The following is a 13,849-nucleotide window of genomic DNA, read 5'->3' as shown; positions in this document are numbered from 1 at the left end:
TTTCATTATTTTAAATCTTAAATAATCCAACAGGCAAAAATATTGCATTTTAAACTGAATTTTATTGATTACTGGTGAGGATGAACTACTTATCATTTGTGGCTTGTATTTCATCTTTCGTGAATTATCTGTTCCTAAACTTTGTTATAGTTTTGGGTTTTTTTTTTTTTTTGGATGTATACAAACTTCAGTTTTTATGTAGTTAAGTGCATCAATTTCCTTAATGACTTTTGGTTTTGATATTAGACTTACAAAATGGGCCTTCTCCATTCCAAGACTATAAAACTACTCACCTATATTATCTTCTAAGTTCTGTAGTTTCATTTTTTACATTCATAACATAATCTTTATTCTAAACAAATGCATGTAATTCATTTTTAATTTCTTCCACTTTAAGATGTGAAACGGGAATCTAAATTAATTTATATCTAAACAATTAGCTAGCTGTCCCAACATCACATATTAAACATGATAGCCTTTTCCCATGTGACTTAAAATACCATTTTTATAAAAAATGCTCATATGTAATATGCCTATTTCTGGAAGCTCTATTCTGTTCCACTGAACTTCAGTTCCTTCACTACGACATGTTGTCTTGATTACTGTAGTTTATATTTATGTATCTCGTAATCAAACCTACTTACCTTTTCTTTAATTTAGTTCTATCAAATCCGGTTTCTCAGGCTACTGCATTTAAGAAATTGTTTGTTTCCGATTCTGTGTCTCCCTCTCTCTCTGCCCCTCCCCCATTCATGCTCTGTCTCTCTCTGTCCCAAAAATAAATAAACGTTGAAAAAAAAAAAGGGGGGGGCGCCTGGGTGGCGCAGTCGGTTAAGCGTCCGACTTCAGCCAGGTCACGATCTCGCGGTCCGTGAGTTCGAGCCCCGTGTCGGGCTCTGGGCTGATGGCTCAGAGCCTGGAGCCTGTTTCCGATTCTGTGTCTCCCTCTCTCTCTGCCCCTCCCCCATTCATGCTCTGTCTCTCTCTGTCCCAAAAATAAATAAACGTTGAAAAAAAAAAAAAGAAGAAATTGTAGAGTAGGAGGATGGATGCCCAAAAGATATACTTGACACAGTACAAGAAGCAAGACTGATAGCTTAAGGGTAGAAATAGAAAAATACATAAAAAGAGAGCATAAAAACTGAAAAACAGCAGTATGGAATTGTTTAGCTTAAGGCCGAATATAGCACAGAACAATAACTAATAATAATTTTAAAAAACCATATTTGCTAATCTTCCCCACTTCTCATTACTGTCTTCCTATACAATGTCCTCTTTTCCTATAAACTGTATAACACCCATTGTTTTACAAATATACATGCAAGGTTTGGGACACCTGGGTGGCTCAGTTGGTTAAGCATCCAACTTCGGCTCAGGTCATGATCTCCCAGTTTGTGAGCTGGAGCCCCATATCAGGTGAGCTTGAGCCCTGCTTCAGGCTCTGTGCTGACAATGTGGAGCCTGTGTGGGATTCTCTCCCTCTCCCTCCTCTGCCCCTAGTGGGTTTCTCTCTCTCTCTCTCCCTCTCTCTCTCTCAAAAATAATATAATATAATATAATATAATATAATATAATATAATATAATATAATATAATATAATATAAAATTTTAAAAAATTAAAAAAAAAGATTTATGAAACTTAACTATGTCCAAGGTGAGTCAAGTCTCAACAGATTTCAAATAATATGTATCATATATACCGCATTCATTAGCTTTAGAATAAGTTAAAATTAATAACAAAAAGATAACTAGATATCATGTATGAAGGCAAGCCCTCACTGAAGTGATGACCTTTAAGGTGAGGCATAAATGAGGAGGAACCAGAATGTGAAAATCTGGAATAATCAGAGAAAACAACCATCAAAAAAAGGTGCTAAGTCTATGAAAATCTTCATATGATCAGGAACAGAAACTAGGTCAGTATGGCAGGACACACGAATGAATAAGAGAATAACCTGGCATGAGATCAGAGAGGTAGGCAAGGGCCAGATCACGTGGATCAAAGTGGATTTTAATCTGTTTACTGTGAAAGAGGAAGGTTTAAGTAGAGGAGTGACTTGATCTGATTTACATTTTCAAAATAATATTCTGGCAGCTCTGTAGAAAATGGACTGTAGGCAGAAGGGGTGACCAGGTGTATTAATACTAGCCAGGGGAGAGATGATGATGGTGGCTTAGATTAATGATAGACAGATATAAATGGTTTCCAAATATGTTTTGGAGATACCATCAACTTAGCTGCTATATTTTTATTTTAATTTATTATTTTTTAAAATTTACATTCAAGTTAGTTAGCATATAATGCAGTAATGATTTCAGGAGTGGAATCCAGTGATTCATCCCCTACATATAACACCCAGTGCTCATCCCAACAACAAGCTCATCCCCTTGCCCACTTAGCCCATCCTCCAACCCCAAACGACCTCCAGCAACCCTCAGTTTGTTCTCTGTATTTAAGACCCACTTATGTTTTGTTATTTTTGCTTCTCTTCCCTTATGTTCATCTGTTTTGTATCTTAAATTCCACATATGAGTGAAGTCATATGGTATTTGTCTTATCTGACTAATTTCGCTTAGCATAATACCCTCTAGTTCCATCCATGTAGTTCCAAATGGCAAGACTGCATTCTTCTTGATTGCTGAGTAATACTCCATTGTGTGTGTGTGTGTGTGTGAGTGTGTGTGTGTGTGTGTGTGTGTGTGTGTGTGTGTATACACACACAAATATATACACACCACATTTTCTTTATCCATTCATCTGTCGATGGACACTTGGTCTCTTTCCATACATTGGCTATTGTCAACTGCACTATTCTTCAACCAACTTCCCATATCTTCCCCACCTACCACATAGTTTTTTCCAGTCATAGAGCCATACTATTCTCCTTCCCACATGCTGTACTCTCTGCTTTGAATGCCCTTACCCTTTCTGCTGCTTTGCCTACTTCAGTCCTCATTTCTTAAGGATTATGTTTAGGCAGTTATTGCCCCCTTAAACTGGGTTAGCTTTTCCTCCTTTGTGCTCCTATATATAGTGTATAAATCTCAGGCAGAGCATATCACTGTACATACAATTTTTAAAACTTATTCCTGACCTACTAAAACTCTATCAATGAAATGTCTTATACTAAGGTCTAGATAACCCAGTTCTCAACTTTTGGATAGAGCAAATACCAGTTATATTAAAATTGACAGTTGAACTGTGGATAAGAATATAAAATTGTTCTAGAAACCACACTTGTAAATAAAATTATATTCTAAATATATTTAAAGAAAATATATAAGTTAAATACCTATGTTACATTTTTTTAGGAAAGGAAAAATTATTTGTATAATTAATATTCAATTCATGATATATTTATTTTGTGAATTTGGATTTTACAAGGCTTTTGTCCTTAATAAAAATATTTATTCTTACTCATATCTGACTCTGAATTCAATTATCCTAATTTTTCTCTTTCTAAATTTCTTTCCTGGATCTTAGTTTTTTTGAAATGGTGTTAGAAACATTTTTTTTTTTTAGGTAGGCTCCACGTCCAACATGGGGCTTGAACTCACAACCCCGAGATCAAGAGTCACATGCTCTACTGACTGAGGCAGCCAGGCACCCCAGAAAGGTTTGATAAGATTGTATAAAGGAAGAGAAGTATGTCAAAACCATCTTCAGTAGAATTAACAATAAGAAAATATCCAACTTTGATATATTTATACTTTGTCCAGGAAATAATATATGTACTCATCACAGGAAACAAATTCCATAATTATGTATGGTGATGGGTGTTAGTTAGACTTAACTGTGGTGATAACTTCACAATATATACAAATACCAATTATGTCGTATACCTGAAACTAATATAATGTTGTATGTCAATTACACCTCAATTTTTAAAATGCAAAAAAGAATATATATAATGCTGGAAAATAGAACAGATGAAAAAATAGTAAAAGAGAAAAAGAACAAAAATAGTATCAAAGAGACAGAAATAAAGAGCAGAGGTCTGTTAGAATAAAAAGCTAAAGAATATATCTTTTAGTGGAGGTAATAGATATTTGAAAGAAAAATAGTACATATGCCTGAAAAATAATTCTCTCTCACGTGTGATATATGTAAATGTAGACATGGTTGTATATTGATATCCCAGCTGTTTTCTAAAAATTAAAAACAACATAAAAGTTTAATGTGCTACAGGCTGTTTCTCTGATTACTCTTCCCCCCTTATGGTTATTATTTCTATCGTTTAGTGCTTTTTTTATAGAGAGATTATTTTTATGATCACTTACTATGCCATATGTATTAACCATTCACTCTAGAGTAAAACTTTCTCAAGAGAAATGAAGCTCTTCCCAAGTAGTGGGTAAATACATGACTTGTACATAAACAACTTGTCTCTCTGTGAATATCTAAGTGTTCCAAGTTTAAATATATAGTGTGAACAGAAATAAGTAAAACTATAGTTACTGACAGAAAGAAGTCTAGTCTAGTCTGCTTTTAATACTAGAGAAGCACAAATCTATTGTGGTCCCATGACTGTGGTCTTGCAGAGATAATGTTTTAATATAAGTCAAGTGTCTGTAAAAATTTACTAATATTAGAGATGTTAAAGAATCTTAGGGGAACAAGATTCTGAAGAAAAGATAGTGTAGCCTGGAGATGGGGTGGGGAGCAAAACAAAGGGCAACAGTGGGAGGTTTATAACTAGCAGGAAGCTGTGACAAGAAGTGACTTGGAGGCTGCCCAGACCTGGCGGTTACAGGCACATGGCAGGCCAGGGTTAGAGCAGTAGGAGCTACCATCCTGGGTTATCCTGTATAGCCTCACTCCAATCTCAAAGTTGGAAGGAAAGTGTTCATAAACAGGCAGTCTGTGAGCAACCTCTCTGAAATAGTGCCCTACTCACAAGTCACTCTGTATCCCCTTACCTAGCCTTATTTTCTTCATAGCACTTATCACTAATTAAGATTAATCTTTACTGCTTTGTGTGCACCCTGTTACACTGTGAGTTCCATGAGGGGAGGGATTTCATCTGACTTTATTGCTTATCTCTGTATTTTTAGTACCTTGAATAAAATGAATATTTTTTGTATAAATGAATGAAAGAATAAATTGTCCCAATTTACCAGCCCCTTTCTTATCTATCCAAACCAGCCTAGATCTACCCTTTAACAATTCACCAGTCATCCTTCCACTTTCGATCCTTCCTTATATATTCCACCATAAGGTACCATGCAAAACCCCATCTGTTTCTGTCTCCATATATATTTACACATACACACAAACACACACCCCTTACAGCATGTTTGTACACCCAACTCTCCTGCTGTTGACAACAGAGAAAAATGGTGGAAAGAAAGTAATCATTTATGGGGCGCCTGGGTGGCGCAGTCGGTTAAGCGTCCGACTTCAGCCAGGTCACGATCTCGCGGTCCGTGAGTTCGAGCCCCGCGTCGGGCTCTGGGCTGATGGCTCAGAGCCTGGAGCCTGTTTCCGATTCTGTGTCTCCCTCTCTCTCTGCCCCTCCCCCGTTCATGCTCTGTCTCTCTCTGTCCCAAAAATAAATAAACATTGAAAAAAAAAAAAAAATTAAAAAAAAAAAGAAAGTAATCATTTATTATTGAGCATCTATTAAGCACCCATCATTATGTTAGTTATTTCCATATATATTATCTCAACATTAATAAACAAACTCTCATAATTTTGTTGCCTTTACCCCTCATTCATGCACATTTACTTAAACCAGTCCTCAGACTAACCTCTACTCTCTAATCTCAGACAAGGCAGTATCGTTCCCTGCTGTCCAGTGCTTATCTCTATCTGTCTCATCAATTTTGTTCCTTTCCAGTTCCTCATAGAGCTTGGAAGTCTATTACATGCTTTCATTCATGTATGTTTGACATGCTTCCCTCTTTTTGGATCTTTCCAATTAACATAGAATCATGGTCAAATATCTATCCATTAAAAAAGAAAAAAAGCTCAGAGTGACTGCTAATGGGCATGGAGTTTCTTTTTGTGGTGACAAAAATGTTCTAAAGTTAGATTGTGGTGGTGCCTGTAAAAGTCTGAGTATGCGAAGAACTACTGTACACTTTAAATGGGTGAATTGTATCATATGTGAGCTATATCTCAATGAAGTGATTAAAGATTCTCCCTTCAATTACTTCCTCTTCCACCGTGTTTACTTGTTCATGTCCCATCCACCGCTTCTAAGCTACTTTCTGTAAGATCACACAGTGACTCTTAGAATAATCTGGTGGGTACCTTTCGCTTCTTATCTGCTCAATCTTCTTTCAAATAGGTTCTAAAACACACACGTGGTTATGTCACTAACCTTTGACCGATAATCCATTGCCTTATAGTGCAGTTATAATTACATTTTATGTCACTGAAGGCCCTTTAGAGTATGGTCCTGTCTCTCTTTCTCACCCTATCACCTTTGGTTCATTGCATTCTCCCATCATGATCTCTCTCTCACCTATGTGCAGAAAGTGTTTACCCTTTCTTCTGTGTAGATACCCTTTGCTCATGACTCTACCCAGTGTTCTCATTTATCCTTCAATCTATAGCCTCTCATTTCCCAGAAAACAGGATTGGATTCTGGCAGTCTGGGTTTAGCGCCTATTCTGTATGTTTGTGCATACATACAGTGTACTTACCTCTATACTGAATTTATCACAGTATATTGTAATTGTTTACTTATCCATATTTCCACGTTAGACAATGAACTCAAGCTGATGAGGACAGGGACTTACCTTTCAACTTTTTACCCTTATTATATAATTTGGGTTTAGTAAAAGGTTGTTTTAAAAAGTGAATAAATTAATGCCTACTCTTGTTTTCTGTTTTCTCCTTGCCTCACTTCACAATGAACTCTGCATGTGTCCTCTAGGAAACAGTCTCTGATAACCTATCTAGCATTAGCATTTTATGATCTTTCTGTGATGATCAGTAATTCATATTCTTTTTATGGTTGTGTTTCTTAACAGAGAACACCATAAGGAAAAGAATTACCATGTGATGAATCCTTATGATAAGATAGGTACCACGCCAGACACTTTACGTGTATTATACCCCGTCTAGTCTTCTATGGGGTGAGCATTCTCATACCAGTTCTATATATGTGGAAATAGAGTCTAAGGAAGATCCAAGTCACACAACTAGTAGGCATCAGGGTTAGGAATTAAATTTCTTTCTTTCTTTCTTTCTTTCTTTCTTTCTTTCTTTCTTTCATCTATCTATCTATCTATCTATCATCTATTTGCTTGTTTGTTTATTCTACTGTATCACACTGCATTGTATCACAAGACTTAACACTATGATATAGGATGGCTATAAAAATTATATTTGTTTTAATAACATCCAGAAAACTTTGAGAATTAATCATGCATATTTATATGAATAGTGTCATATAAGGGGACATATAGTAGTCCCCCTTATTGGTTTTGCTTTTGATGGATTCAGTTATCTGTCATCGACCATGGTCTAGAAGCAAATGATCATCCTTCTGCCACATCATCAGTTCAATACTAACCTAACATTATGCCACAATGCCTACACATCATCCACCTCACTTCATCTCATCATGTAGGCATTTTATCATCTCACATCATCACAAGAAGAAGGGTAAGTACAATACAGTAAGATATTTTGAAAAAGAGAGAGAAACCACATTCACCTTTTTATTATTGTATTTGTTATAATGTTCTATTTTACTATTGGTTATTGTTGTCATTCTCTTACTATTCCTAATTTATAAATTAATCTGTATTTTAGGTAAGTATGTATAGGACAAAACATTGTATGAATAAGGTTTGGTACTATCCATAGTTTCAGGCATCCATTGGGGGTATTGAAACATATCCCCCATGGATAAGGGTCAGGGGGACTACTGTATCCATTTTTCAAGAATATTGAGTGCCTACCATACTTAGAACATAATAGGCCATGTTTTTTTATATAATATGAAAATAAATGTGATAAGTGGAAAACCCTCCAGTTAGAGTTTAATTTGCTAATAATTAACTACTTGGGGTTGTGGGTAAAAAAAGGAAGCCAAGGAAACTTAAAGCAAAAGTTTTAAATAATCTTTAGCAAAAGCTGATCTAGAAAAATTAATATTAAAAACTTATTTGGTAAGGTAGCTCCTCAAAAAGTTAACATAGTATTACCATACAATCTAGCAATTCTACTTTGGGGTATATATACAAAAGAACTGAAAGCAGAGACTTAAACAGACACTTATATACCAATGTTTATAAAAGCACTATTCACAATAGCCGAAAGGTGAAAACAACCCAAAATGTCCATGAACACATGAATGGATAAAAAAAATATAGTACACACAAACAACAGATACATTATTAATCCTTGTAAGGAAGGAAATTCTGACACATGCTACAGCATAGATGAACCTTGAAGATACTATGCCAAGTAAAGTAAGCCAGCCACAAAAGGATAAATATTATATGATTCCACTTCGATGAGGTACCTAGTGTAGTCAAGTTCCTGGAGATAGAAAGTAGAATGGTGATAGACAAGGACTAAAGGGCAGGGGGTGGGGATGAGGAGTTACTATTTCAACAAATACAGAGTTTCAGTTTGGGAAGATGGAAAACTTCTGGAGATGGATGGCAGTAATGGCTGCACAACAATGTGAATGTGCTTAATACCACTGAATTACACTAAAAAATGGATAAAATAATAAATTTTATGCTATATTTTCTCCACAATAAAAACACTATTTGAAGTCCTCACATATTTAAAGTGAAAGAAAAACTATACTTTATACATATATTTGACCTATATATCTAATGTCTAAATGGACTATACCCATGTTCAAATATTCTACAAAGTTAATTTAACAAACATTTACTCTCCCATTGTCTAACCACACGCCTAGAATTTGGATTCAGAAAATATCAAAGATATATGACATTCTTCTAGATCTCTACTGTCCAGTCTGGTAGCCACTAGCCATACGGGGTTATTTAAGTTTGGATTAACTAGAAATAAATAAAATTAAACATTCAGTTCTTCAGTCACACTAGCCACATTTCAAATGCACAACAGCCACATGCAACTAGTGGCTACTGTATTGGGCAGTGTAGATATAATGTATATTTCCATCAGTCACTGCAGAAAGTTTCACTGGACAGTGCTCTTTTACATTATACTAGAAATATTATATGGTAAAAATCACTGGCGTGTGTGAGGATTCAAGTCCCAGCGAGGTCACGAACTGAAAGGTTATTCTGCTTAATTCACTCGACTCATGTGGTTTCCATTTTATCATAAGCAAACTGAAAGCATGAGGAAGATATTACCCAGTGCTGTCTTGTCTAAAGATACCTGGGAGATCCAGTCAGATAACTTACCTCTCTCAATACAGGATCAGCTATTGAATTCAGATTGACAGCTCCTTCATAGGTCAGGTAATAGAACACGTTGAGGGATCGAACAGCCTCTGGTCCTTGCTGTTTATAGCCAAAAATGAGATCAATCCATTGGTGAAGCTGGCAGGAAACAAATTCACTCTCCAGGGCCTGAAAATAAAGGGCATAGATCATATTATTGTGCTGAATTTGGTTTTTAAAATATATAGAGTAATTTAGAACAAGCAGTAAAGTTTTACACTAAATTTACTGGGAATAGACTTATTCTGATGTCCTATTTTCCACCAGAATCTGTTCTCCTTTGTTTATAATTAGAAACTTTCTGGCACTTGTTACGCTGAATTATATTAGATTGCTTACATTTCAGTATTATTCTATAATACTGTAAGCATTGTGAGGGCCAGGACTGGGTCTGTCTTCATAATATTTGTAACTCAGGTCCTGACAGTTACCCAATTCATGCTTCAAAGAGAGGAAACATGAAACATTTACTATCCACCTGAAATGTTTATGATTTTTCTAGATAGAAACCTTTTGTTGTCTATTGAAACAATTATATAACCAAATTATTTAGTGCTTTCAACTGAGTTTTTATGCCAACAAATTTGATCTTTGGAGGAATACTTACAATTACTGAATTATAATTACTATTATTATTCTAGGTATTAGTATCAAACCTGACCAAAAATTTGATGCTATTAACATAATAGTGCCCAATAAATAATGAATGGATGTAATCAAATGTTCAGCGGAAATTCTGGGCACCAGATCCACTTCCAACTCAACACTGCATTCCCAGTTACCAGCACTGTACCTAAAGCACAGTGAGTACCAACAAATGTTTGCTGCCTTTAATACAGTTATAAATATAAAAGAGGTTAAAAAACTGGAAACATTTTTATAAAAGTGTCCAGATTTATATTATTTAATGTTCTTCAAAATTATTTCACCATAAAAGTTTAGCATATGGACTCAATTATCAATAATTAATGCTATTCAAATCACAGAGCTCTAAGATAAATGCTGAAGCTTGATTTGAAGTATACCAAATTATATCAGATGATATATCTCATAGAAATTCTTTTTTAGTGTAGTAAGTATATGGCTGTGATATATTTTTGGTGTGGCTTATTATGTTATCAATATTATAAAAAGAAATCTGTTGGTTTTAAAACAAAATTGAGTAATCTCTATAGTAAGCAACCAATAAGATATAAACCATCTCGTGACAAAAGACATTCCTATTAGTTCACAGGTATACACTTGTGTTAAGTATTGCTTTATTAAAATAAGTGCCTGTGGGGGCACCTGGCTGGCTCAGTCAGTGGAACATGTGACTCTTGACCTTAGGACTGTGGGCTTGAGCCCCATGTTGGGTACAGAAATTATTTAAATATTTTTTAAAATCCCTATCTAAAATAAGTGCCTATGAATAAGAAAAGTATTTACAACTGAATTCAAATAATATACTTCCTTTAACTGATAATACTTAAAATGACTTCACAATATATCACATACTATGTAAAATGCAAAAAATAATTCTGTAAATAAAACTCTAGGCAGTTCTCATATTGTAACGTATACCTGAATATGAAATAAAAATATTTAGCTAGCTTCAACTGTGAAAGTTACTGTTTTAGACATCTCTTATAAAACTCATTATATTTATAAATTTAGTAAATAGCTAAGAGAGCACAAAAGTGCTGCAAATGTTATTTGAAATTGGAGAAGAAGAGATTGTAATAAGTACATAGATTTAAAATTAATCTGAAAATTCAGGAATTATTAATGGAAGATGCACAAAAATGATACGTTTGTTTCATTAACTTGGGCCTTGAGTAGGGATGGGGGATTGGGGGCCATGTTTAAAGTGACACATAAAAACAGCAATTGTCTTAATTTGTGTGCAGTGCACTCCACACAAAAGCCCTAAATATGTTCAAATTAGAGCAAGCTGCTTGATTGTCACTGCAGTCTCATGTCACATTAATGCATGACAAACATTAAACCATACACTTAAATGGCAATTTATATCATTTAAATGTTTACTGCCAGACTAGCTCATCACTCATTTAAATGTGACTTTCTGACAGCTAATTTCAGTTAATTTTCTCCAATTCACTTAATTAGAACTTTCAATCAGGGAAGGACCTACGCATATCTTTGGGCTTATATCCTTTTTAGTTGTTCAAAATCTGAGTTAATAAACTGCTGAAAAGCCCTCCAATAATAGATTAGCATGTAATATCTCTGAGTCTACAAAAAAAGTGTGACTATATGAAGCAATCTCACAGTAGGTACTCTTAGAAAGAACCTACACTTATTTATGTAAATAATACTCTCGCCAGTAGTTTAAATAAAAAACATTTAGTTCATATACACGCACTATTGAAACAATAAAAAAAACCCTGCATCCAAGCTAATTAAAAATTAATGATTTCAAAATTGTTTAATAAGATAAAACAGTCAGGAGTCTCCTGAGTGTCCGTGGTGTTGTGATTTGAGACTATAAAATTCCAGAAGGCTCAGCAAATGATAAAGTACAAGAGAATTTTCTCAATATTAAAGCTCTAAAAACCAGTGCAATTTTATTTTATGTGTCATCAAACAAAGAATTGCGAGTGTTCCTAATGTTGATTACTTCTTTATGCACATTCAAAAATGGTGAAGTTGGTGACGTTTAGATGCTTAAACCTTTATATCTTGATGCTACATCAGAACGTTAAGCAAAAATACTGAAATGAAAGACACCGTATGCCCCTGTTATACCTCAAACACAGGTGCAGAGATGAGCACTGTGCCCTGGCTCACCCCTGCCTTTACACCGTCATACTGGTCAATCCCTTAAGAGGTCGACTGGTAATTCACAGAATTATTGGCGAAATCTTTCCCAGAAATTGAGAAACAAATTATTTTCATGGGTAGATTTTATTTACATTTCTTAAAACTAAACTAAAAATCTCATTAGTGGTTTTCAAACATTTCTTGCAATTTACCAAAGCTTTAAAAAGGGATACAAAAGAACAACTGCTATGGTTATAAGAGTTCCTAAAAAGTTTAAAATCATTTCAGAAAAAGTCAGTTCAGGACTTTAACATCCTTTCAGTAGTAGTGAATGACAACTGCTTAACCAAAGGTATATAATAATAAAAAGTTAGTAAAGAATTGAAGTAAGAGGTAAAGACAAGCAGAATAAAATTATTGAAGGACAGAAATACAACTAATTCAAAATGGAATATCCTGAGAATACATCTTATATCTTGTTTTTGAAATTCAAAAACATAAATTATAAAACATATTAAAATTCTTTAAATCCCTTTAAATGTTAAGATTTGAAAAAAACACTCCATATAAAATACATACATCCACATTTGTAGTCACAAAAAAATAGAAATATGACAGTGCAATGCTGAGCATTTGTGATTTTTCAAAGCCTTTAGGTCAGACAGTCCTCATTAAGACTGGAGTTAAATACGGTTTGCAGCTAGGGGATAGTAACATTCTTCCCATGCTGCTCTCAAACCTAACCAATCAATTGTTAGTACTCCCTTAGCAGGCTGGATACATCATTTACATCCAATGTGTGCTCTGAGTAAAATTTGTAAAAAGAAAATCCACTAAAATGTCCAACACAATACAATAATATTCAACTCATCTGAGTTATTATAAAATAAATCAGTGACTAATGTCCAATTGTTAAGGATCAAATAAGTCTATGAAAAGACTATCATATGAAGCCTCACACAAATTGTCAATCCAATCCAGGGGGACTCATATTAGTCTTGACAAACTGTCTTGGGGCTGATATCTGCTTTCTTAATGAGATCTATTAAGCAGAGACTAAAACACTTGAGATATGCTAAAAAGTACAGTATACAGATGTCAAATACAAACACTTATTAGTAACTTTCATTTGTTTGGTCCACATGCAGAACATCAACAAATTCAAGCTTTAATATTATAAAGATAATAGTAAATTATTCATAAACAACTCATTTGTGTAATCTTGTGTCAGAAATAATTATAACATATATGAATATGTGTCTTACAATCAATCTCATTGAAAGAATGTAATCTGTGTTTTCCTGCCACTAACCCATTAAGGAAGTGAATTATTTATGGATAAAAAATATTTTTTACAATTATTCTTGTTTCCTATAGTACAGTCAAATAATATGATAATTTATATAGAAATGGCTTGCTTTTTACTATTTGGGAATAAAAATTCTAAAATAAAAGGCATTAATAATGTGTTTGTTAATCTCTGTATGCTTTAGAGACACTCTAGCAATTTCCTTTTATTTTCAAACAAAATAATGTAAAAATGTAAAAATCAAGAAAAGCTATTTTATTTATTTAAAAATTTTTTATTTTAATTATTTAAACAAATTTTTTAAGGTTTATTTATTTTTGAGAGAGAGACAGAGCACCAGCAGGGGAGAGGCAGAGAGGGAGGGAGACA

At 34.2% G+C, this 13,849-nt stretch overlaps 1 protein-coding gene across 7 annotated transcripts in view; it reads right to left on the bottom strand.

Annotated features, from left to right (window-relative positions):
• Nucleotides 1-13,849, bottom strand: part of LRBA (LPS responsive beige-like anchor protein) — a 785,650-nt gene that overhangs the window by 72,668 nt on the left and 699,133 nt on the right. For all 7 annotated transcript variants that reach the window (XM_045465918.1, XM_045465937.1, XM_045465946.1 and 4 more), the window contains exon 48: nt 9,370-9,537. In XM_045465918.1, coding sequence (XP_045321874.1) covers nt 9,370-9,537 — 168 coding nt within the window. The remainder of the gene's footprint in view (nt 1-9,369; nt 9,538-13,849) is intronic.

The sequence above is a fragment of the Leopardus geoffroyi genome, chromosome B1 (assembly GCF_018350155.1).
Source record: "Leopardus geoffroyi isolate Oge1 chromosome B1, O.geoffroyi_Oge1_pat1.0, whole genome shotgun sequence".
Lineage (NCBI taxonomy): Eukaryota > Metazoa > Chordata > Mammalia > Carnivora > Felidae > Leopardus > Leopardus geoffroyi.
This window is presented reverse-complemented; position numbering and strand designations above follow the sequence as displayed.